The sequence below is a fragment of the Eleginops maclovinus genome, chromosome 10, assembly GCF_036324505.1.
Source record: "Eleginops maclovinus isolate JMC-PN-2008 ecotype Puerto Natales chromosome 10, JC_Emac_rtc_rv5, whole genome shotgun sequence".
Taxonomy (NCBI): Eukaryota; Metazoa; Chordata; class Actinopteri; order Perciformes; family Eleginopidae; genus Eleginops; species Eleginops maclovinus.
Window position 1 is genome coordinate 13,186,312 of NC_086358.1, and position 26,992 is coordinate 13,213,303.

The following is a 26,992-nucleotide window of genomic DNA, read 5'->3' on the forward strand; positions in this document are numbered from 1 at the left end:
ACCTGAATGTCCATTTATCCAATGCGGTGTGCAGGGTTGGTGGTTCAAGCCCCGGCCCCTCCTGTCCAAATGTCCTTGGGCAAGACACTGACACAACATTTCTCCCCCATGCCAGACAATGTATTGTAAGGGCTTCATATCACTGTGGTTTTATCACATCATCTTCATTGGCAGATGAGTTTGCCTAAAGTTTGAATTTTCTTCAAACATCATGGGACAAGAAATACCTTTTTTCACTCTGTTCATCATCCTTTGAATTGCCAATCCATGAATAAATACAAGCAGTGCATTTTTAACATTTTTAATGTTCTATCTCATGTTAATAACAGTAGTCTCATATTTGGGACAATTGGTGTTGACTTTAGGGTTGATTTTAAAGGTTATTTTTTTCTCTCTCAAAACGTTTACCACATTAAGCCAGCCTTTCTGACCATCAACAATGGCTATTATCATGGCTGCTCTGTTTGCTGAACTCCTGCCATCTCTGTTCTGTATCTCTGCTTATGATAATACTTAGTTTAAAAAAAATCATGAATGCTGTGAGCAAAAACTTGCTATGTGCTTGTGCTACAATAATGTGCCAGGACAGATTGTCTTGCAGAGTATAGGGCATAATTTGACAGTAAACTGGCAAGGTGCACATTATATAGAAACTCTGCCCACTGCCTACTGCCTGTGATTCCAAAAACATATATTTTAAAAAAGTAAAATATCTAGTCTTGCTATGATACCCAGCTAGCTAGATTTCTGGCTTAAGAGTCTTTATGTGCCGTGATGTAAATTAAACCCTCGTTTTTCCCCATAACCTTAACTAAGAATGTATAATACAGTTTAGTATTTAGAGAATGTTTTTATACTGCCGGCCTCATAATGACACATTCAGCCCACTTTCTTCTATTCAGCCTCGTCTTTTATGCTTTATCCATTTTCTTCTCATTCCATCCTGTGATCTGGGTATAGTAGCACAATAAACTGCAGTCTCCTCACAAATAACACACAAATTCAAGGCTTATTAATTAAAGATTACTTTGGCTCTGAATAGCCAATGTGGGCTTTTATTTTGTGCCCATATACTGTAGAGCACAAAAACCCAAACAAAAATGGAACAAAACATTGACCCTGCAGGAGTAAAAAAGACTACAGTAGAGCTTTGAAGTTATGAGCAGAAGTTATGACCCCCTACTAATAAGTAAAGATGAACTTTTTTGTAAAGAAGTATAACAGAAGCAAATCACGAAAACGCTTTGAATACTCCAGCATTAGTCCACTTGTGCTGAACTTGTAATCCTTCCTGCTGCTCCATTTTGGATCTCCACTTATAAATAGGTACACAATGGAAGCAATCAGAGGGGGAAGGAAAGCAGGGGGCAAGCCAACCATGATTGCTGAGGAAGAACACGGCAGGAGGTAAAAAAGAAATGTATGGCAGAAAGTAAGAAGGAGCTAATTGGCTTGCTGAGCAGTGAAACCAACCCCATCCATTCCCTTAGCTTTATTAAGACATGCCCTTCATTAGGTGAGCACAAAAAGGACACGGCAATGATCACATTCATCCCGGGGGGGTTGAGGGGAGGAGTCGGGGGGATACTTATAGTCTATGTATGTTTGCCTGTTTCGCAAGGGGACAGAGGGGGGTCTCCTTGTTTATATGTATTTGCCTTTGTGCGAGTGCGAGGATGAGCAAAAAGCCGCCAACAGAGACAGGGAGGAGATGGATGAGGTGGGCGACGTAGGTACGCATGCAGCTCTATTTGTGTGGAGTATTTATCAAGATCACAGCGGCACATTGTTCGTGTGTGTAGGAAAGACATTCACTTGTGAGTGTACACCTGCTGTGTGCATGAACGCAGGCATGGCTTTACACAGAAACACAGACTAATGGACACAGGCACACATGGATGCACCCACAGACAATCAGCAAACACATATTACATTTATTCAGCTGACACTTTTACCCAAAGCGACTTACAATAAGTGCATTCAAAAGTGCACACATGAGCGTTAACTCTTTTATTTTACTCCTTCAATCTGCGCATCGCTGGTGGCCACTGTGGGAATACAGATGGAAAGGAGCTTTTAGCTACATGCAGGTGCAATACATATACTGTGCATTGCTCCAGTTGAATAAACAATAGGATACATTAATGCAGGGCATTTATCATGTAGGCGAATTTTCTGTCATTGTTATAACAGGCTTCAGGAAGACAGAAACTGGAAAGATGCCACATTGGCCGACATAATCAGAAAGGAAGCAATGTTAAAATACTTTTATTTTGGCATCTTGACTACTAGATAGGAATATATATTAACATAGAATGAATAAAAAAATGCCAATTCTAGTGCATGAAAAGCTTTCAAACAAGGCTGAGGAGTGGAATTGTTTCCTGCCGTACTCCACAGTGAACAAGTGTTGAATTTGGAGAGATGTTGGATAATGGCCTCTCTGTCAGCCTACCTCAGCTATTAAATGCTTTGCATATTAATCTGCACTAATCATCGTCACTAAGTGGCAATTTAGACAATTGTGCCCCCATATTTTTTAAAACAAGTACTCCTTTGAAACAAATTCAAGCACAAATACAAAGTTTAACAAATATAAATCCGGATCTTTTGACCGTATCTGTTGTCGTATGACCCAATGTGGTGAGCTCTCTCTATAATAACTGACCAAAGTTATTTCAGTAAAGTGAACTGACTTGTGAATTTATGACTTTTTTTGTCATTCTAGATTGGAAATCTTAGCTTTCTCTGGCACCAAACCTCGACATTTGCTGTTGACACTCGTTAAGATTGCACACATAGTTCCGAGGACTGCAAGATATTTAAAAAACGGACATACATTTCAATAAAAAATACAGTAATGTTTACCAGAAGACAACAATGGCCATGCTTTTGGTCAACATCATGCTTCATATAGACATATTCTTTCTATACTAGTGTCTTTCTGCAACCTCTCTTTCTTTTTTTCTGTCTTTATTCTGTTACTTGCAAATAAAAAATCTGGTTGTGGGCTCAGACTGGCCTGCTTTGGTTGTTTGATAAAATGTTTAGGAGTAAGTGTTGTGTCCACACTGCCCATTGTCATTCTGCCAGTGCTGCAAGCCTGCTGCATCCACCTGCAAGCTCTCACTAAGTCCTCCTTCTCGGGGAATTATTCTCTGGCATCTCTCCAAATATCAGTGATATTTACACTGAGTGTATTTGTGCACCGATAATACTGCGTTCACATAATAATTAATCAGTTCCACATGATTTGGCTGACTAAAATGAAATGAACATCGGCCAAGATGAGACAGAAATGTGTTATTCTGTGGCTGACACATGAGCAACACTCTCGCTCAGTTTTTTCTCACATTGAACTATACACTTGGCTCGGTAAACACTAGCACACATTTGGGGTTTATGAAGTTCAGTTTGGTTAACATCTCTTTATAACAATTGTGTGTGTACGTGCTTCCGTGCACATATATGTTTGAATTTGAGTCGCCGCCGAGTAGACTCCTCTTTTCTTTTGCTGGGTCCGTGGTTTTCCTGCTGTAACCTGCCCATACATTATTGAGCACCAACGAACAATGTTCCACAGCGTTAATTTTTCAGCAGGCCAGGGGTGGACTGCAGACACACCCCATCCCATAGCCGTGGGATGGTCGGGTCACTGATGCGTACTGTCTCGCATAGTGTGCGTGTGGACATTGTGTTCATCTATTTCCTCTGACTGCGCTTGTTTCTTCCTACAGTGGTATCGGAGCAAGACTCGGAAGGTTTTCCATAACATAATATAAAAAGACAGTCTTCCATGCTGTCACCATTTAAAAATTACACAATCACTCACTTTAACTGGTGTAGAACATCTTCACTGCATCTCAGACTACATGTAAGATGTGAGCATAATTCCGTCCTGTTTTAGCGAAAAAGATCTATATTGGAGCATAGCAAAGGTTATCTGCAGGGATGTTTCATGCAGGCTTTTTAGCCATATGAGCCTGGTACATGAGATGCTTCTCAGATTGATTGTGTTCCATAATACAGAAATTGATTTGCCTCCATAAACATAACAGCATAATATGCTCAGTGTACTGAGCACCACGCACCAGCACTAAGGAGATTTTTCTTCCTGTATCTTTTGGGAAATTAAACCAGCTTACTCCTGAGCAAACACACGCACATCCCTAAACACACAAACATATTTCTACACATCATTTTTAACACACACGTACACATATTTGCACGTGGAAGGAACTGGCAATCACACCAAAGTAGCAGGAATGGGGAAGTGTGTATTGGCAAACATTCAGTCATATTTTCTTTCATTTTCCACTATAATCTTACCCACACCTGTGTATTAAGAGGTATTTTCTTTGTGCAGCTCCGTTTCATGGCATTAGCTGCTTAGTCTAGGTTTGCAAGTCATTATTAGAGGGGGGAAAGGGATTGCTATGGGGTAAGTGGTAAAGTAAGCATGCGAGCTGAGAGCTTAGCCTGTCGTGGCTAAAGGTTAGCTCATAGATTTACGACTGCCGTCCCTCTTTGCCCAGGCTGCATAAAGAGGTAGACTATTTTAATGTTTGAGCTGCTCTGATTGATCGTGGCCAGACAGTGCTGCGGAGAAGATAGTAACAGCAGAGGAAGAAAACATGAGTTTTATGCTATTTCAAACTTTTCCACATTGCTGTGTATACGGGGCAACCCATCTACCAAGATCAATGGTGTACAACCAGTTCAATTTGTCAAATCTTAAGAAAATAAATATGTAATTGAAACACTTCATATAAATACACATGAAAAAATTAATTATCAAAATATCTGTTAAAAAAATAATCTCATTTTGTCCCAGAAAAAAAAAGATGTCTTTGTTCATTTCTTGTTCATCATCTTGGGGTCCCTTACAAAATGTTGCCTGACCCTTCAGGGGAACATACCCCAGAGTATGGTAAACAGCATCCTAATATGCCAACACTATAGCCACATTAATATGTAGTTTGCTAGATGTGGATGTTTTACAGTCTTTTGTCTCAGCAAATCAAGTCTTAAACTAATAGAATAAGCAAATATAAATAAGAAATGACTAAATAATAATAACTAATAATCTTTTGTTCATCCTCTTCGGCCCATTTAGAGTCCTACTCACGAACAGCACAGGGGCTTTTAGACCCACAGCGCTGGAAGACCAGAGTTGAGAGCAGTGGCTGCCAAAAGGGCCTCATGGGAAATACAGTTGCTGTAGGCAAAGAGGAGGAGGAGAGGAGGAGGAGGAGGAGGAGGAAGAGGAGGAGGAGTCACTGAGCCATGAATTGAACAAAAAGGGCCAACAATATAATACATTAGAGATGTGCCAAAAACTGTGTGCTATAAAGATGTGTGTGTGTTCGTGAAAGTGTATTGGAATATATGGAGTGGTATGGCTGAGTAGGAAACAGCTGATTGCTTACGTAAAATTGTGTCATACGTGACAACACGTGGCAGTGGAAATAAGCAGTTGGTCTTGAAGTGAAGTCTCCTTGGGATGAGGAAATACCAGTCAGCACACCCAGCCACACACACACACACACACACACACACACACACACACACACACACACACACACACACACACACACACACACACACACACACACACACACGTCTGCCAAACAATGACAGAAAAATGTACAGTAGTGTGCTGACATAGCCTATACACACTGGCATATTTTGGAGCTCCTCCATTTCCCACCCTGCACACACACACATGCACGCACGCACGCACGCACACACATACACACACACACACACACACACACACACACACACACACCCTGCAACCACACACCTTCACTCACTCAGCAAGAGGGCTAGACCAGTGTGCTAAATAAAGACAGACAGTGGAACAGATTTTCACACCCAGCAGGGCCATTAGCAGCTCAGTTAGACCACCAGTGAACTTCCATCCTCATCAGCATCACAAACACATACATCCAGACACCTACCATCAAAGATGACACGCAGTTCAAATTGTGTGGAATACAGAAACCTGGCGTAGTCCCTAAACAGACATACAACATTCATTCACATCCAGACAATCATTTAACATGCGTGGTGAATGTACAGTTGGCTGTGCCTACTTTTTAGATATCCAAGTTAAAAAAAATACAAGCACCTGTGTTTGTCTCTATGTGTGTGGCCCCCTGGCTGCACTTGAAATATGTATGCTGTGTCCGGGAGCACTGGGCCCCTGGGAATTGAGCTAGGAGGGAGGTTGCTCCTCATGGTTGCCGGCGCAGCACCACAGCCTTCTGGGAACTGGAAAGTAGCTTGTGAGCGCTTCCACAGCCTGACTTATCTGTGAAAACTCAGCCGTGCGGTTTGCACTTGACTCATTAAAGCTGAGAAAACGTGTCACCTGTAAAGCCGGCAAGCTCTCAGACATATTGGACAGAGCCAAAGCATTGAAAAGATGTGCTTTCATTACAATTATAAGAGGATATTTCTCTTGCAATAGACAAGAGGCACAACTGATTAAACTGGCAACATTATTTCAACACTTATATAACCACTATTCAGCCTGCAAATCTTTCAGTTCAATGTGTTTTCGATGGTTATGAGGGAAAATCCAGATGATCCTCAGAGTTAAATGTTGTTTACAGGGTTAAACAACATTTGTATGAAGTAATTGGTGCATTCCTTTTAAATCCTTCATCTGAAAAGATTCACGCAAAGTAAAGAAATCATAGTTTAAATGGTATAATAGAAACACGATTGAATTATATGTATTATTTAATTTGTTTCAAACTTTTGTGCACTGTTATTTTTTAAAGGAATATACAGTATATCTCTGTTATATTTTATGTGTTTGACATTAAAGCCTAAAGGCTGATGGTGGTAAGGATCATTTTGAAGGGTTGTTTTGACATTTTTAAGTGTATTTTGGAGGGAAATAAGAGAAGTGTCCCTGAGTATAGTTCTTGTTATTTTAGAAATGTATTCTCCAAGTTCTTCTCAATTATGAATTCCCACCTCAGGGCAGGCATTTGTACCTGGCACTGTTCTCATTAATGAGAGAGCTGATTTAATTCACTGTGCTGCAGACTGGGTTGTGAGCGTCCGTCTGACAAACTAACCTGCACGCACACATGCACACACTAAGACACACACATACTCAGTCGACCTGGGCCATGCCCCAGGGGGCATCCTCTGGCATGAGCTGTGCTGTATGCAAATGAGGGGCCTCGCTCACACAATTATTGCTTTGTATTGCACAGGAAGCACACATCAGCATAGCTGTAGCTGGAGTTGGGTTGGGTTTGTGTTTGCATTCATTGAAAGTGAATAATAAATCTTTGTTGATTGAGGATGTGACTCTGAATTTCATGTCATGGTGGTGAAAGAAGTTATTCATAGTATGCACTGCATGTGTCTTATTGGGTGATATACAGTATAATTAAAAATAATTTGGAACAAACTTAGGCCTACCTAACTTTCAAAAAGATAATTACTATATTGCTAAATTATTCCATTTCACAACATATTAATCCAGTTCAGTTATAGTTATTTTGTCATACTGCTGGCAAGTTTAAATAATTTATAGCCAGTGATGCTAAAGGTAATATATAACTGTGTGGGTTAGTTGTGCGTCGATCTGTTGGTAATGCCTCGTGGATCCACTCGGGAGAACTCGGAGCTCCTCTACCTCACCCAACAAGTGAAGGCTGGAGCTGCACGTCACTATTTCCCCCCTTTTAAGGTAATTAACGTTAGCGAAACACCATAGAGTTGTAAGCAGATGATGTTCACTTTGAGAGAAAAGGTGTGCATTTTGAGATTCTTTTAGCTGAAGTGGACCAAGTAAGCTAGTTTACATCATTAGACACATATGTGTAATTGATGTTAGCATTAAACTATCTCCTTGTACAGATATTGTTGCTTTAATGTGTGTAAAAGTGTTTGTGTGTTTGTAAGATGTCCTTACACATATAGGCTAAAATAGATGATTTCATGATATCTGAGATAATTGGGGAAATTATCATTTAGTTAGTTAAGACGGATGCGCAATACGGGTCGGGGATTGACCAACCGGCTCCCACTGCTTTGCTGTCTGTTAGCGTTGTTAAGAGTGATGGGGGCGGGAAGGGAGTGGATCAACAGCTTGAGCAGCTGTCAACTCAACACTGTAAATAACCAACCAAAAACGAACGCTGGTTCATCTTGTTTTGGCATGAGAATAGTTTGGGCAGCGCGAGAGCCTGAGATTGAGAGTGAAAGCGTGTGTCACATGCCAGATGCGTGAGAGTTGGCAACCCTGGTCACTGACTAATTCTAAATCCATTCTTTTTTGTTGTTGTCAATAACAACAGAGAATGCTGGTGCCAATTGTTTTAGGGTGAAAGCAAAAATGACAGATTATTTGAGCACTTGGGCGCAATATTTTGAATTTTGCTTTGCCATAGTACAACCTTATTAAACTTGTAGATAGACAAAGCAACATTAGCATTCAGACAGATGTGCGTACCTGGCAGCCATGCAAAGGTATGTTAAATATTTACTTTGAGCTTTGCTTTAGGCTCTACAATGTCTGAGGGAAATATATGGATGTTGAGCTGCTAAATGCTTAACTACTTTGCTTACCAGCTCATCACTCATTTTGCCTGATGGTTGCTAGACAGGTAGATTACTTAGAGGCTTTTTTTGGCCGCAGCTTCAAATTTGCTAGTTGCAGGCAACGACAACAAACCAAAAACTGTAGTTGCAGGTCATATAACCAAAACAATGAGCTGAAAGAGCCTAAAACTCTGCAGAAATGTGTTTTGGTTAGTAGTAGTAGTAGTAGTAGTAGAAGTAGTAGTAGTAGTAACAAACAAACTATTTGTTTTTTAATGGAACAATAATACTTTACCTTCAATGAAAATGATCATTAATTGCATTAGCTCCGTCCCCACATGTGATATCCCTGGTGAGCTCTTATAGACTTCTTGATGGGAAGGACTATTGTAGATGCACATCGATGATCTATTTTTTTTTTTTGGCCTTGCACCTTCCTAGTGATGATCAAATATCTGTGTATGGGTAGTACGGTATGCTAGCGTTTTGTTTGCATACCCTTGTCTCCCTCTCCTCCCCTGCCTCTCATTTGCCTGCCCCCTCATTCTCTTTTATCTCCCCATCGTAGATAAAAGCACATCGCTGGGGAATAATTAGTCCCGGCCATCTGAAATCACCATTTTACATCTCAATCTTCCCTCATTTGTTACAGTCTATCTTCCTCTGTGCCAGGCATAGTATTAACCCACACTGCTTTAAGAGTTGCCCAAGCACTCCAACTCTTAAGCTACCTCAGAATCTGTTTTACATTTTATCTGTATTTTGAATCTATTAAGCCCCCTGTATGCCATGCTCCCCTCACACATCACTTTTTTTTTTTCGTCAATTACTTAACCTTAGTTTCCCATTTTCTTCTTGTTCATTCCATATTCAATCTTTGCACTAACTTAGACTTCACATCAAAGTATGACTTTCTGATTAGCCGTGTCTGTGTTTTGGCTCGGCTTCTTAAGCTTCTCCCGCTATGTGGAGTTTTTCTCCTTGTTTGACTAGCAAAAGGAATCAGATTTACACAGAGCAGTGCAATCAGGATGGCAAGGGGCACACATTTCGAACTTAAATGCTCAATAGTAATGTGAGTTGAATCAGACGGATCAATACTGTGTGGCGCTTTATTAAGTCTCCTCTGTCTTCTTCTATTTGTTATAAATATTTATTTATGCCCAGCCTCTGGGTTAGCACAGCGCTCAGAAGTCAGAAGCACCAAAGTACTGTTCATAAATATGCAACAAAAAGGTGCTGGAATGTATGAATATTCATTATTGGTTTATTCAGATATGTCGTGCACTTTTGAACCGCAAACAAATACTGTTTATATTCTTTTCATTTATCTTGCTTTTTCTCACAATGCATCCTTGTGTGTGTAGCTTTATATGCTTGGATTTCTTGAAGTTCCTTAACACACTGTAACTGAAAAACAACCCACAAAGGGGTAGTTTATGAAGGTGCACATAAACAAAACAAAAAATATTTCTGTAATCAAATTCTGCCTTCACAAGTTTATCTTATTCAAAGGTTATTCTTTGGGTTGGAGGCTCTGTTTGGTGTTGCTATTTAACAGCATAACCATATTTGCAATGGTGAAAGAAGTACATTGAAGTATTAATACCGCAGTGGAATTACTCCATTCCAAGTACAATTTCTAAGCTGAAACTGTTAACTTAAGTATAAAAGTACAAAAAGGATAAGTCTCATTCTGTATGATGGCCCATTTTAGAATAATATAAAGTAAAGAAGTATCACCTAAATGTACTTCAAGGTTCAAAAGTAATTACTGGTTGTGCAGAAATGATCCTTTTAAAGTATTACAATAATATGGTTATTATAATATTCATTTTTCTTCACCAATATTTTAGAGCATTTCAGCTTTAGAGTTTGTCAATATGGACAAAATGTAGATAGCTAAAATACTGTGTAGATTGGTAATATAGTTTTGCATTATACCATATCAGCATAGCATGTGTTTTATATGTACAAAGCAAATGATAGATAGAATCGGAGGATGAAACCCTCTTTATTAGTCACATACATGCACACAGCAGAGCACACACAGTGAAATTGGTCCTCTGCATTTAACCCATCCTAGTACTAGGAGCAGTGGGCAGCTATCGTGCAGCGCCCGGGGAGCAATGGGGAGGGGGGGATTGAAGGTGTCCGGTGCCTTGCTCAAGGGCACCACAGCAGGGCCTAGGAGGTGAACTGGGACCTCTCCAAGTAGCAGTCCACTTTCCATATTTTCAAGTCTGTTCGGGGACTTGAACCGGCGACCCTACGATTCCCAGTCCAAGCCCCTACTGACTGAGCCACTGCTGGACAGTGTGATTCAATACATGTGAGGAAGTACAAATTACACTATTTCCCTCTGAATGTAGTTAAACGATATTTATAAATGAATAAATATAAAAGTTACTCATTTTGACAAATAAATCTAGAGTAGAATTATGAAGTAGCATAACATGGATATAAATATAGCACCAGAACTGACTTCTACTTGAATACAGGTACTTATTTACTATCCACTGCTGCATATTTGTGTAGTTGATCGACAGTGATTTCAAATGAAAACATAAGGGACAGAAAACCAATTAGGTTTTACCATTTTGTCTACCTCCGTGATAAGATACCTCACACTGTACTGGTATTGTGAATAGTACTTGTGAAAATATGTTGTCATCAAAGCTGTATGAATCGAGAACTCAAAGTTGAGTGAAAGTGAAAACCTTCTAAATCGTCTTTTCCCTCTCACTCTATTTTACTTTCAGTCCTTATATTCCTGCTCATTCTTCCTCCTATCAGTCTACCACTGGTGGAAGAACCAAATATCAGCACTATAGATCATTTTGACAGTTTAATTTCAATGCCTGATTATCAGTCAATTTGATAATTATATTATCCAACCATCCAATTAATGTGTTCTATATTTACAATGATCATCAAGTAAGCTCTCCATTCTCGCATCATTTATCAACGGTGAGATATTAAAACCGCGTGGGACTTTGACAGATTGCGCGTGAGGCTGTTTGATTGAGATATAAAAACCAGTGTGTGTGTGTGTGTGTGTGTGTGTGTGTGAGTGTTGCCATGTTCAGCATGTGCATCACCCTGTGGAGAAGTTCTCGCTGGTCTTCCTCAATCCGTTCCTTCACACTCAACAGAGCGTGCTGAAGAAACACAGAAAGAGCGAAAGACAGAGCGAAACGGAGTGGAGGCGAACGAATGATGAAAGGATTTCATGCCTCCTCCTCGGATTTGCTCCTCTCCTGTCTGCTCCGTCTAGCTGGGAGGAAAGTAGTGCCCCGTGCCAATGAGTTACTGACACACAAACACACAGCGCAGGGAGACACAGGAGCAATCTTCCTCCACTTGATGCCTCTGCCTCCACCTCCCTGTTAGCCAGAGCAAGTCAACATACCCCAAAAACAGTGCCTCGCACACTCCAAATAAGACACGTTCAGGACGAGTTTTCCATCTGGAGTTTGGCAGCTTCATGTTTACATATCAGTGATGAGCAAATTCAGCACAGTTTACTTTGTCTTAGGTGATATCCCAGCATCTGACCATCTACAATCTGTTACAGTCAGATAGCTGTAAGCATCAACAAACCTCTTTGTGCCAATATTTCCTTCTGATGAGTTTCAGTAGTTTGACAACTCCATTTCTGCTCCTCATCTACTATGCCCACCTTATCAGGATGAAAGATGAGTTCACATAAAATGAATTTGCTTCGTATCCCTCTTATCTTCTCGCTCTTTTTTTCCTGTCATTCTTCACTCTGTCTTTATTCTCACGTTTGTGCCTCTGGCTTCGTGGATGTGTGTGGGATTTAAGTGTCTGTTATTTATTTGGATGCTTTTGAGGTAACTTCAATGCCAAACTCTGCTCTATATTTACAGATGACGTGCCTCCCTACTTCAAAACGGAGCCGGTGCGCAGCCAGCTCCACCTGGAACGAAACAGGCTGGTGCTGACCTGTATGGCTGAGGGCAGCTGGCCCCTGGAGTTCAAATGGATCCACAACAGTTCAGAGCTGACCCGCTTCTCCCTGGAGTACAGGTGAGGACAAGAGAGAGATATGCTTGACCGATTGACAGATTCATTGGGTTAGAAAATTCAATTTCTCCAAAATAAAGATGTACTTTTATTAATCCCCGTGGGGTGATTAGAGAATTCTGCATTTGACCCATCCTAGTGTTAGGAGCAGTGGGCTGCGCTATGTACGGCAGTGTAGGGAACAGTGCCTTGGTCAGGGACACCACGGTAGCACTGGTGACCTTCCAGTTCCCAGGCCAAGCCCCTAACCACTTTGCCACCACCAACCCATAATTGCAGTCATACAAAGAGAACATACAGCCCCGGAAGAGACCACTTCAGCATTATAATTTTCTCTTGTTTTATTATTTATAGATATGTCTTTGAATTAAATCACTATTTTATTTGTTTTATTCTATTCTATAAACCAATGACCATATTTCTCTGTGTTGAAATTCAACAAACACTGGAATGGCTGCCATACATGTAGAGATAAAGATAAAGAAACATTTAGATAAAGCTGTATGGTACATATTACTGTTCATTTTCAGTGGTATCTACTTTTTAGATATTTTAGAATGAACTTGCTAAAATCCTAGCCAAGTCACAGTCTATAAGTCACTGCATTGTGGCTTTATTATGACCAGAATTTACAGGAGAAATACAGTAAGTCTTTAACACGTGTGGCATGGTGTAGGTTTGAGTCATACAACTAACTAGGTGAGGTGGATGCAGCTAATCTCAGCTAATGCAATTTTCCCCTTGTATCCTATAATAAAATATAGATATATCTTTTTAAATATCATTTTAATAATTCAGTACCAAAGAAATGAGGACAATAACAACCCAAGAATCACTTAAATTATAGATGTAACTTATAACATTTTAATTTGTTGTACAAGTTTATCAGTTGAAACACACATTTTGTTTGTAGCTCTGTGCTTCGATAAAATATGTGCATTTTTTTAGGTATTGTGTGACTTTGATGGGTTTTTAATAGAATATTTTGCCAACAAAAACAAAAAAAAAGGTACATTAAGGTTTATTAAAGGCCCCAAACCCCCAAGCCCCTTCTGTTCCTGTAGGGCAGTTTAGTATCACTGATATTTGTAGTTTAATTTCCGAATACCCTATTAAATATTGAAAAAAAGAATAGAATGCCTGTTCTCTATTTCCCTCTCTGCCTCTTCCTCTCCCCTCGTGGCTCATTATGACCTCCATCACTCCCTAGAGAGGCCACGCACGAAACGAAACGTGTGAATGAGAGTTACGGCAGGAGATAATCTGTCTTTAATGGTAACTTTAAGATCTGGAATGTGGCAAACCTTTCTTCTAACACACACTGTGCAAGGTGTGTGTGTGTGTGTGTGTGTGTGTGTGTGTGTGTGTGTGTGTGTGTGTGTGTGTGTGTGTGTGTGTGTGTGTGTGTGTGTGTGTGTGTGTGTGTGTGTGTGTGTGTGTGTGCACACGTGTTTCCTGCAGACTGCACTGTAAATGAAGCACTAGACTACCGGATTGAAGGAAAGCTTGCTGACACACACTTTGCTGATCTTAGCTGGACACATGATGTGTGTGAAAATGGCAGAGGGTGAGCGTCCTGCATCAGCCCTATTGATGGAGCTGGGCCTTCCTCCTGACAGACTCTGGAGACAGAAAAGACCAGAGCAGGAACAGCGTGGTAGGGAGGGCAGCAGAGACACTCAGATGCTGCAACAATTGATTACATTGGACTGTACTTGACAATTACACTGTCTGTGGAAGCCTCGGGGCCCCCTTGACTGTTGTTATTGGGTAAGTGATTGAGTGATAGAATGGGTGATTAAACAAACAGTCAGGCACAACGCTGCACACAGTTCTGCATGTGTGAGTGAGTGAGTGAGTGAGTGAGTGAGTGAGTGAGTGAGTGAGTGAGTGAGTGAGTGAGTGAGTGAGTGAGTGAGTGAGTGAGTGAGTGAGTGAGTGAGTGAGTGAGTGAGTGAGTGAGTGAGTGTGTACACTGTATAAAAGCATGGTTAAGACAAAGGGAAATGGACAATTATCCCAAACAGTGGCTTCTTTTTCACCACAGGGTGCTCAGGTATGATGAGAAGTTAGCTGCTAAAAGTGTGATGAAGAAGATACCAACAGCATATAACATGCTCCTGCATAAAATATATTTATACAGCCATTTGTGATGATGCATCAGCTGACCGGTTGAGTATCTTAAAACCACCGTACAATGTACAACAGCTACTTACCTTATCAATAGGAAATGCATAAGAAATGGCAGTAAAGATGCAACCTGTATCTACATAGTGTATCCCTTGTCTATTCCAGCAGTGTTTTGCATGTGACTGCAGGAGGGCTGTTGGTGTGGGTATACATCCCCTCATTCCTGAAGTTGACCTTTCTCTGTGCCAGGAGAGTATTTGAGAAGAGCTGACCCCCATATTAATGAGGTTATGGTAGAGGTCCCCAGTGCTGGGGGCTGGTTTAAATATTGACACCATGCGACTTGACCTTGTCCTCTGGCAACCGATCAATACTTCAAGGTAGGTGTGTGTGGGGGGATTGCTATGCAACATTTAGTTGGGAGTGTGTGTGTGTGTGAGAACTAGAAGAGTTAAAGGAGTGGCACAGTTTAAGTGATCTGCTTTGAGGAGAGCCTCACTGTGATGCGTTGACTGCAGTCACTTAACAGTTGAATCACATATATAGTTTTGTAATGCAAAACCAGCCACACGCGTATTTATTCACAGCATTATTGCCAGCGTTCTGCTTTGTTTGATCTCATCTAATCATTTAAAAGTTCTATATGCAAAATTCAACTCAATTAAGATTGAAGATTACATCCAATACAAATAAGCATTTTAAACCCATCAGCCATTAAATTCTCCTGCTTACAACGATTTACTGCTCAATTGGCCAACACTGTAAATACACCACAAAGCACAACATGCCCATAATTCTCAGGGGCGTTTACCTGGCACGCCACCAATCTTTATGCCGCGAATTAACCTAGAAACTTAATTAAGAGAGTTAATTATTAAACAAACCTCCTGAGTCATTTTTGTTTCTCAATCGGTTCTTGGCTGGGTTGGTGGAGTGCGGCCTCTGATCCCTGTAGGGAATAGTCAACCTTTATCCAATTTCATATTGTAATGAGATGGACAGACTGGAGACAAAAACTAAAAACCTCTTAAGGGATTTAGTAAAGGCACAATGTAATCAACAGTCACAGACAGAAGTAAATAAAGTGATGAGGACATGACAGCTCCAGCATCTCAAGTTTATTTATCTATTGACTTTTCATCTCTGTGGAACATACTGCCCCTTCTTCCTGTTAAATTTATGAGTAGTGAAAAGTAGTTTTCCTTTCAATAAAATCACAACTAACTTGTTTTGTCCACTTATCACAATCAATAAAGAAAAAAAACACTGAAAATGAGATCATAGAAAATGAAAAATGAGTTTTGACGGCTATCTTAATATAGTGTCACTTTTGTCACTCCAAAAATGACTTGTCTCTGCCAAATGTGACAAGGTGTTCCAAAATAGCATTACATTTGTATCGTGTACAAAAACACGTTGTTTTTATAGATGATTACGTTGCACTTCGTGTAAAATCCCCAATGTCACATTCCCGCGTCTCTTCACACTCTTGATCTCTCTTTCATCCTCTGTCTTTGTTCATCTTGTCTGCCTCGAGTACGTGCTCTACCTACAACCGAGCATCCCCTCGTTTTTTTTCACAGATATAATTTCATGGTGACTTTGAACAAATTAACACTAGTTCAATACAATATTATGCCATGTCTGGGGAAAGACACCAAAAGCTTGGCTTGCTAACAAATAGGGGATGAAGGGAAATCAAAGGGCAAAGCAGCAGAAGATGACAACATGTTTGTGCAAAATGAAATCTGTTCTTGGACCAAACCAACAGAATCTGGAAGGTACACATGTTGAATATAACCATGTTTTAATGAAAGGTTGTTCTGATTTGTTGTCCTGTTAAATCGTTTTTAATAATCAGAACAATAACTTTAAAAAAACTCAACTTTCATTTTCCCTTTTTTTTAGCTTCCATAAACAGCAATTTATCATGAACAGTTCGCAAAGAGCAGAGCTTCACTACGAGACAAATTTGAGACTGCTAAAAATAATTTTTGAAAGTTGAAACACACACCCAGAGGCATGCACACGTGGAGAATGAAAACAAAAGAGAAACAAACAAAGATTCGGATATAAGACCTTGAGATTCAAATTTGCACTTTTGGTCACTTTCTTTTTTCCATCTTGTATCTTCTTAGATTTTGGCATCATTCAGCACGTCTCATAAATCGATGAATTTCTCTGCCTTCTTTGGTTGCTGCCCACCTCCGCATTGGAAAGTCAAGTAAAATTGAAACAAACCATTTTTAACACACTTTCTCCCCTCACTTTTTTTTACAAGGGTAAGGGTGGGGGACTGGCAATTGAAAGGGGTATTTAAAAAGTAACATTTGGAGGTATTGTACATCATAAATGCTTGGAACCTGAAGATCCATATAAGCTGCAGCTCAGCCTTCTAAGTGAAGTTATTTTAGTCATAAATCACAAAACTAATTAATTTGGTACGTCTTAGATTTGTTTATCCTGAGCGCTGAGACCATTATGATGGAAAATATGTTTTGGCCATGCCCATGCTCAATTATATCTCACAATTTTTGGGTTGATACCATTTGTTGATTTGGTACTAAATTTGACCAGTTATGCAATTTATATACGTAGTCTAAATGGCTCTGAGTGCGTTTCCTGTTCATGTCTCAAGTGAATGACATCAGCTGACAGGAAGTGGTCCTGGACCCAAGCTGCTGCGTAGCAATGCAACTCCATTGAAACAGTGTGAGATAAGAGACTTGTCCATCAGAATATTTGATACGATGATTTATCCTTTTATTTTTTGTCACTTCAGATGGCATCAGTTTCTAAGGACAAAAAAATATTAGTAACATCCAATTACAGGCAAGAAACGTTGCTACCCTCGGGTCTGATCCTGAATCACATGATGTGGGTGAGTGGCGGGACTCGGACAGAGCCAGCCAGGCAGCATCTCTCTCCCGATGGCCTTAATGGATTCCCCTCTGTAACTAAAAACATCCATTTTCTATCTCCTTGGCTCTCCTCCGTAGCTCCCAGATACAATAGATTTTCTTTTACATTTCTCCCTCTCCCTTTTTGAAGTCGCTCACTTGTTGTTTTCTGTAGCTGAGTAGAAGACGTCTGAAAGTGTGAGACCAAGAGAAAAAACACAGACAGCGGTCCTTTGTAATACTTTTGTTTCTTTGCATGAGCGTGTGTGTGTGTTAATGAGTTTCAGTGTCAGTTGCACAGTTAGCTGGTACGGCTGCTTACTAATTTGTGATCCACGGCCAGTGTTATGAAACATTCCTGTATAAGCACATCTTATTACATTAAAAAAACCAGAGTGTGCCACCGCTCAAAATGAAAGTACTTTTCTCTGAATCCGCAAAGACTTGTGAACGTACCACACACCAGCAGGAACTGCGTGTTTTCACAAAGTGTTATGTTTCTCTTAGGATAATTATACTCATAACTGCGTGGATACAGTATGGCATGGTCTTGCATAATGTTGTAGCTACATTTTGAGTTGTTGTGATAGAAGCATGCTGGTGATGTTCCCAAACGTTTAGTGCTGACCTACATTTACAGTGCCAGCAGGGCTGCTGGTGTCTGCAGGCTCCTCTGATCTAAACAGACCCACATAATCTTTTAAAAAGTGTTTTTGCTGGTATCATACAGTGATTGTGCTACAACGCGTGTCACAGAAACGATGGAGAAGTGCTGCAATAACAAAACCCAAGGTGAATAGAGCTGTTGGACGCAACAGGATGAATGTAGAATTTAATGAGGAAGTCTTGGAGGTTTAAAGATAATACATAACTTGTTTAGTCAATGTCAGCCTAGGGCTTTCCACAATTTAATAGACATGATCAAGCAAGGGTGACTGTGGCTGCAAGGGAGTGCGGTCGTCTTTCAACCAGAAGGTTTTGGGTTCAATCCCACTCGTTTAGTCAACATGTCGATGTGTGCTTGAGCAAGATCCTTAAGTTGCTCCCAATGGCATGGCCATTATGTTATATGAATGTTAGTTTCCAAGAGCAAGTGGTGCTGCTCTATATGAATGAGGTGTGAAAGGTTGAATGACTTGTAGTATGCAAAGTGTTTTAAGGGATTGTAAAAACCTGATAAAGTGCTATATATAACAACAGTCCATCAACCGTCAGCTGCAATATTGATGTTTAAAAAGTGTGATTCACTCAATCTCATTCCTTTCCCAAGCTAAAAACCATGATTTGTCCATTATCAGTCATTGGCATACTGGAGTACTTTCTCCTCAGTGCCGGTTGGTCCTTGTTCAGGCTGCATTCCCTTTTTAGTGTGCTACAAATGGCCATAGTAGGCTGGCTTGAAAAAGCTTTTCCGAAGCTACGTCTGAACCTCAGGATCTCCTGGCAGAAAGAGGGACAGACCTCCTGGTAAAACGGTCCAAAGTCAATAAAGGGTTGGTAGCAATGTTGGCAACCCACCTGACCCATCTCAAAAACATATCTATTCAACCAAAGGGTTTATTAAGCCGAAGGGGCTTAATAAACCCTTTTGGGTGCCCTGTTTAACAATTTAATCATTGACTCTAAAGGTGCACAAGATTGTTGCTTTAACAATTTGATCATTTGCTCTTAAAGTGCACAAGATTGTTGCTTTTAACTATAAAGTGAAGCATACAAAATGTAGGATGAATGTTCCGGTATTTTTTGAACATCAGTAAGTTGCCTCCAACTGCACCACACACTATTAAACACCACTGCATCCTTCATTTCGGAAGTTGCCTGAATTTTTTACTCATCACATATTTCTTATCCAGCAGTCATGTGTGCATAGTCTTTAATCAACAAGTAATGCCATGTGAGACAGGCAACACCAAACCAGTGACTTTAGAGATGCCTTGCTGCTTTAGGGATTGTAGATAGAATTGTTTGTGTAGCTCAGGGGAAAAAGGTTTTCATAGGGATAAATGCGGAAACAACATAGAGATTCAGCAGACAATTTAATATATAAAACACACTGATTAAACACCGTTGACAGTAGTTTGTGTAAATTGCCTACATCAGACAGTCGTCCATCTGTTATATCCTGAGAAAAAAGATAGAACATTAGGCTGTCCCTCTGGGCCTGTGGACAAATTACACTCTATTGATTTCTTGCAGCTTAATCCAGAAGTCCCTATTACCTGTCATGTGTTGTATGTGATGGGATCTTGTTCTCTATTACGAAGACAAAACAAGTTCAAAAGCAGATCCTCTACAATCTAGAAGACAATCTCTATATATAATTCAATACAGTTTCCAAGGACATCTCCTCCAAAAATATATAGCACATTATCGATTTGCTGCCACCTGCTTTCAGAGACATCACCTATCGCTCGCTGAAGAACTGGAAATGTGTATATTTGATTTGTGGCCATATATCTATCACATGGTACGTTTTACTTGACTTTCTGTGATGGATCATTCAAGTTGCACAGCACAAGCATATAATAACCCCATCAGGATAATGATCCCTTTTAAAAAAAGGGCATGCAAGAGTAATAATTTGCCCAGGCTAATGCTTTTGTTTATAGTGTATGGCATGTACAGGCTGCTAAATCCTCACAAGTATGCAAACAATGCTGTTAGTGAACTCATTAATGAAAGTAAAGTGACATCAAAATGTTGCAAGAGGGCAATGACCTCATCATAAACTCCAAACAATACCATGAGAGTAAAAGAAAACATCATTACAAGTGAGCCGTGACGCCCTGTGCTAGGGGATTGCTTTTATTACGAGTTGTAAAAATAATTGTTGCATCACCACGGTGTATCTCAAATGATTTGCAGTGTTCAGCAGAGAAATTACACGATCCCTAATGACAGGAAACATTCATAAAATGATAGGAATGCATTGATGCTGTGGACAAAAGATGTGTGTCATTACCTGTCTCATCCCAGATTTATGATGCTAAGCATGTAGCCTATAATTACAATATTTTCGAACCGTGTGCATAAGAGTTTAAAATATTATAACAATTTAAGGAAAACATTATGGGAGCTAAAGGTTTGATGTTATTATGGGAGTGCGCCGAAGCCATCTTCAATCACAGATTTGCCAACCTCTACAACTCTGTCATCTTTCTTCTATCTTCCCCCATTTCTCTCCATTTTTTTTCCACTTTGTGCTCTCCTCCCTCTCCAACCCACTCCTCTACCAGTCCTCCATCTTTCTCATGTCCCTCTATCAGTCACCCTGCCACTCCTCCATCTAATCATTTCTCCTGAGTGGGGCTAATTAAAGGGGATCTGACGGAGTGCGCTGACCACATGAACATCAATCAATCTCTGTCCGACGCAGCGAGCCCCCGCTGACTCCCCCCAACCTGCCTCCAACGCGCACAGCTCCGCAAAGGTTAATTGTATTCATTATATAAGGGACAGAGCGAAAAAGGGAGACAGCGTGGAAGAGAGAGAGAATACTGTCTAAAGTCACCCTGAAGGTTCCGGCTCCGGGGTGAATTCTCCACAGGCCTCGGTGAGGTTAAATTTGGAGCAGCAACACAACCTGTCAGCTATCTCTCACTTAATGTCTGGTGCTTCTACATCCAAACTCTAAACCATCTTTACTTTACTTTCTTGCCACTCTGCTCTCTTGCACCCTATTCCATCACCTCATCTTCCTTTCATCTATGCATATACGTAATTGTATTAATTTAGTAGATGGAACATATGAAAGGAGTCACGCATCATTAATTGAGACTCCTGATTAGTTGATTAAGCCTCAACAGACAGCAAAAACTCATTTAGTCCTTTCGGGCCCAAATGCTGCTAATGAGATTTGATATCCCTTAATTTTTCCTTATAGATATTAACACACACTCAGCCATTTGTTACTGCAGCACTGCTTCCACTTGGTAGTGGCCGCTTTCAAACCTTAAAGGCAGCTTTCTAGATATTTCCTAGCTGTCAAAATAACAAAGGACAAACTTTGCTTTCTACCGGCGTGAATAATATAGCAGGATTTGCCAATTTCGTTTCACTGTATCCACTGAGCGTAATATTATGTCAATGTCGGGCGATTTCAGCTCGGAATATGGGATCATCTTGTTTTGTGTTTTCCTCAACAATTAGCAGTGATTGACATATCCATTTTCTGTCGACACAAAAGCTGCGTTTGCCATTATCTTAATGAATTTCACAGCAAGGAAAAGAAACATCCATATTCAAGCGCTGTTATTCTGTTGAAGAATTACCAGAAATTGAGTTCACGAGTGGCACATTTAAGAAAAGACTGGTGGGGAAAGAAAGGCAGAAGCTTCACTTTAGAACTTGATAGGAATCTAAATGGATTTTGGTGGTGGCGGTGGTCTCCACCCTCAGCATCAAAAAACAAATGGCCGCTTAAAAATAAACATTTTCTTTTGTTATGTACCCTTGAATAGCGTTTTCTTTCTTTTCAAAATGTTGACATTGCACCATGAACTTTGACCCTCTTGCTTGTAAAGCCCACTTAGCCAGAAAAACAAGCTAGCAAAATGCCACCGTACCCTGGCATACTGCGTTAGACATACCAATTGTTGAATGTTTTTCCTGGCATATGAAATATAATGGTAGTATGGGTATTACAAATTAGACGGTTGTGTTAGAAACACATATTCTTAGGAAGAAATGCTGTTTCATTCAGTTATCGGCTTGGAATATTTCCGCCTCAGCACATAGAAGCTTTTCTGGCGGCTCCTTATTGGATGTTGGTTTTTGTTTTAACTTGCTCCTCATCTGAATATTGATATTAAGATAACTTCTCTCTGAACACTGAAGGGATACAGATGACTGGCTGCTTTTGTATTAGGTTTCATTAAGTAAGCTTTTGTGTCTGAAACTGTCTAAACTCTTTTGTTCGTGTAAATTATTCGGAATCCTGTTTGTTAGGTAACATCATACCAAAATTATAGCACTTACTTCCTTCAGAAGAACAATTTTGGATGTGGCTCCAATTGTGTGTCTCCTTAGTCCTCAATGTTAGCTTGGTTTTTGTGAAAGCATCCAAACCTAACTTTCCTGAAATCAGCTTGATGAAAGCACATCTGAACTTTTGAATTGCTCTCTTTTACTTCTGTTTCATAAAAAAAAAACGGTATTAATGCAACAAAACCTATTTTAAACAAAAGGTTATCACAAAAAAGAAACTTCTCAAACTACTCCAATTAGTGAGGGTTACACTCCGACTTCCTGTCTGCTAAGCACTCTCAAGCACATAGCATGCAGAAATATGACAGCAGCAAAGATTGCAGCCATACTCCTGGTGATAAGTTTTTCACCTCCCACAAGAAGTATTTATTTTGACAAGAGTGTGTTGTGCTAGACTCAAAACTGAACATGCACAACTTGCTTTAGGGTAATTCACAACTCGCTACATGCTGTTCTGCCATCTAGCATGCCTTAGAGACACACATTTGGCCGCTCCATGCATCTCCCACTGCACTGCCATTTATTAGTTATTGGAAGGCTGCTCTGAGAATGATGCCTGCCGTTCTGAGCACTCGGCATGCCTGATCGCTGAAATGATTTACTCCAATGACTCAAAATAGACCAATCTATTCTGTATCGCAGTGATGTTGGGGTTATCTCTCACAGATATTCCCTGGTGTATTGCAGATACCAAAAGAGACACACAGTCAAGCAAATATTGATCACTGATGAGTATCTACCGGAGTCTCCTCCTGGAGCCAATAGACCGGTTGTTAGTTCACAAGTGATGCTGTCTCACAGCTTTTATACACACACAGGCTCACACAGGACCATTAGGGGGGTTTTAAATTGACACTTACAATCATCATAGCCTCCTCATAACTGCATAAACTCCCCAATCTCTTTACAAGAGTTCTGCATCTTATGCGTGTCTATGTAGTCACAATCCAATGCACTGTACATAAAGAGAAGTTGATCTTCAAAAGTGACAGAAGTGATTTTGGGAAGAATGAAATAGTGAAAAGTGCAAATGAATCACAACCTTAGGGTTGGTGACTTTCAGATTGTCATTGTCATTTAGTAAACTTGTTATAATGTTCTTTGGGTAATCATTGTTAACTCTAATTGTACATTATTAACATAATATATTTATTTCAGTATTTTCATTTTAATTATTTGCATATGTTAATATTTTAATGTCATTGTTAATGGTATTTGTTTACCGGTATCATTTTTTATATCCAGAGTACGGAAGAGGATTAGGGCCACATGGAAAACAATCTTTGGGGGGGTGAAAAAATATATATATTTTATCTCGGAATGAAAACAATCTTTATATGTGTTTTCATCCCCCCAACATTTCTTTCATGTGGCCCTAATCTTCTTCCGATCAAACACTTTTTTTTTTTAGACCTAGTTGTTACTTATTATAATGTTGTTGTTATGTTTTTCTGTTTTTTCCATGCACTTTGGGCTGTATCCTGCATGAAAGATGCTAACCAAATAAATTTATGATTATTTAGTTATGTGGTAACCTGTATATTTCTTTGTAACAGCTGTGGGAAAAAACCCAGTGGGACAATACATCTAAAATCCGAAGTAAAATAAGACATATAAGTTATTTTCATACAGTGATTTACGGTTTGTGCTTTCAAAATACATTAGATTTAGTCGAGGGTTTGCTAAATAAATGGGTAATCATCATTTCTAACATTTTCTTGCCACTTGTTGTGTTGGCTTGTGGCTCCAGATATGCATTCAGCCTATAACTAGTGTCCACAGGCAGCAGCTTTATAAAGTATATGCTACGCTGCCTCCACATGGCAGGGAGGCAGTACTGCCACCACAGCTGGACGTTGGAGTCAAGGTCAGAGGAAGCGTGTCAACTGCTGGAGACACATTGCTCTAACCTGCGTCCCAGGGGAGGGTGTGCATGTGTGTGTTTGCATAGAAGAAATGTTAATGCTGCCTGTCTACGTGTGTGTGTGTGTGTGTGTGTGTGTGTGTGTGTGTGTGTGTGTGTGTGTGTGTGTGTGTGTGTGTGTGTGTGTGTGTGTGTGTGTGTGTGTGTGTGTGTGTGTGTGTGTGTGTGTGTGTGTGTCTTGGGGGAGAGCTTCACTGTGGTTGCTGGGTTAGCCTCTCGAGCATCATTATCATTGAAATAAACAATAGCTAAGCTCTGATGTCCTCTGTGCCCTTGTTCCTCTATTAGAACGCCTTACGTTTACGTGTGTGCACCCGGGCATTGATTTCAGCACGTTTCATGAGTACACATTTGCAAATACCCGTGTTTGTGGACTTTCATAAGTACCCCTTTGATTTCTACTTTCTTGGTAATTAGTTTACCAGTTGATTGCAATTCGAGAGAATCCTCATCCGTGTCTTGTGTGTTTGTGTGCTTATTAAAAGGTACCTGATCCCTTCGCTGGACCGCTCCCATGCCGGCTTCTACCGTTGCATCGTGAGGAATCGTGTGGGAGCCCTGCTGCAGAGGCGCACAGAAGTACAGGTGGCCTGTAAGTATCCACACGGGACAGAGGTGAAACACAGATGAATGGACCCTAATGGAGGAATCAAGGGATGGATAATAGATGGTTACATAGGGAGGGTGTGTATGTTTGTGTGTTTGACTGCATGCAGAGTACACAGTGAGCCCACACAGTTTGGTTGCCTTTGTATCAAGGACTGAGTGGGGAGGGACAGATGACGGCGGGGCGAGAGAGCTACCTGCATGTAATTTGAGGTGTTATCAACCCAGACAGCTGTTCCACTCAGCGTTCTCATTAGATTGATATTGTCACCGTGGTTGTTTTTAACTTTGTATCATTTCAATATGACCGACGCTTTGTCAACAACATCTGTCGCTCCACGGCAAAAACTGGGGGTCTGGATGCTCCGCATTTCTGCACATTTCCAGCGCCACTTTCATGCCACGAGCTCCTTCTTTCTGTTAATGAGATATCCCAAACGCACCGTGGAGGTGCCTGGAGTGTCGTTTCCCCCACCCCCCCATAGACTCAACGCCCATTATCCCCTCTTCCCAGGGTACGCCAGGTTCATTGGCTTCGCCTTGTTTCAGCGGCATTTGAGTGGATACGACACGGCGCTGTACCTGACGAAACAATGCAGCCAACCAGGCGTGCGAGAGAAAGAGACAGGAGGGAGACGGGGGGCAGACAGCGAGGATCTAACAGTCCCACCGGCCCACTTCTTTAGTGACGGGCAAACATGCTGTTGCCGTGGCCAGCCGCTTCCTACTGCATCCCCTCTCTCCTCCTGCAGTCTCACTATTCGCTGCTCCCATCACTGTTTCTTTTTGTTGTGGCTCTCCTCCCTCTCTTTAGACTTTGTCTGGTTTTCTGGCCACCACTGCTTTCTATTTATTTCTTGGCTTCCACCCCACTGTCATCTTCTTTCTCTCCTCATTCCCACCTCTTTCCATTTCCATAATTCTTTTCTTCCTCCCCTCATCAGTTCCTAATGTAAGAATGTGGACGGTGAGACTGAGTGAAAAGGCGAATTAAGGACACCTGCAGAAGAAACGGATGAGACAGACAGCGGAGGGAGAGAGGAAGGGGGAAAAAAAGAGAAAAGAATGGGAGACATGGGGAGATCTCTTTTTGCAAGCTTTTCCATTGAAGCAGCACAATTAGGATTGCGGAGACACACCTCAGAGAAAGGAAAACATGCCCAAGCTTTAGAGTTTAGGGAAGGGGGAGGAGGACATCACATCGCAGAGACTGCAGATCAAAGTCAGGGGATTTGCACACTTCCTAGATTTTCATTTAAGCTAAGCACCACAGCTCCAGCGCAAATCCAGATTACCTTTTGTTATTCTCTTTGATAGAGCGCGCGAGAGAGAAAAATAAGATCGCTATCGATGCACAACCACTCCAACATCCCCAGTTGAAAGCCCCATACCTTGATCCCCGCGTTTCACAACCATATTATTATTATTTCTAAACTGTGTTAGAACTTTTATTGAGTGTTTGATGTAACATTCAAAGGATTTTGGCAGATTTTTTTCTTTATTGTAGAGCTACTATAGCATCCTTCACTCACCTCTGAAATAAAACAATCCTTATGTTTCCAACCATTAGAAAATGCTTTTGTTGTGATGGAAAGGTTTACAGGTAGTATAAGCCGATACGGTTGCATCAGAGAATTGCACAGCTGAGATAAAAAAACAAAAATGAAGTTAAGGCTGATGGACGTAAAATCCATCAAAAGTTCCCAACCTTCCTATACATCTCACTCAGGAACATGTCCAGCATGGAGCAGTAATCTCAGCGCAGTATTTCTCAGCTTTTAAGATATAATGAGGCAGGGGAGGAATAAAGCCGCTGTAACAAATG

At 40.6% G+C, this 26,992-nt stretch overlaps 1 protein-coding gene across 6 annotated transcripts in view; it reads left to right on the forward strand.

Moving 5' to 3' along the window:
- Window positions 1-26,992, forward strand: part of sdk2b (sidekick cell adhesion molecule 2b) — a 253,938-nt gene that overhangs the window by 161,719 nt on the left and 65,227 nt on the right. For all 6 annotated transcript variants that reach the window (XM_063894111.1, XM_063894115.1, XM_063894112.1 and 3 more), the window contains exons 2-3: window positions 12,465-12,624; window positions 25,047-25,153. In XM_063894111.1, coding sequence (XP_063750181.1) covers window positions 12,465-12,624; window positions 25,047-25,153 — 267 coding nt within the window. The remainder of the gene's footprint in view (window positions 1-12,464; window positions 12,625-25,046; window positions 25,154-26,992) is intronic.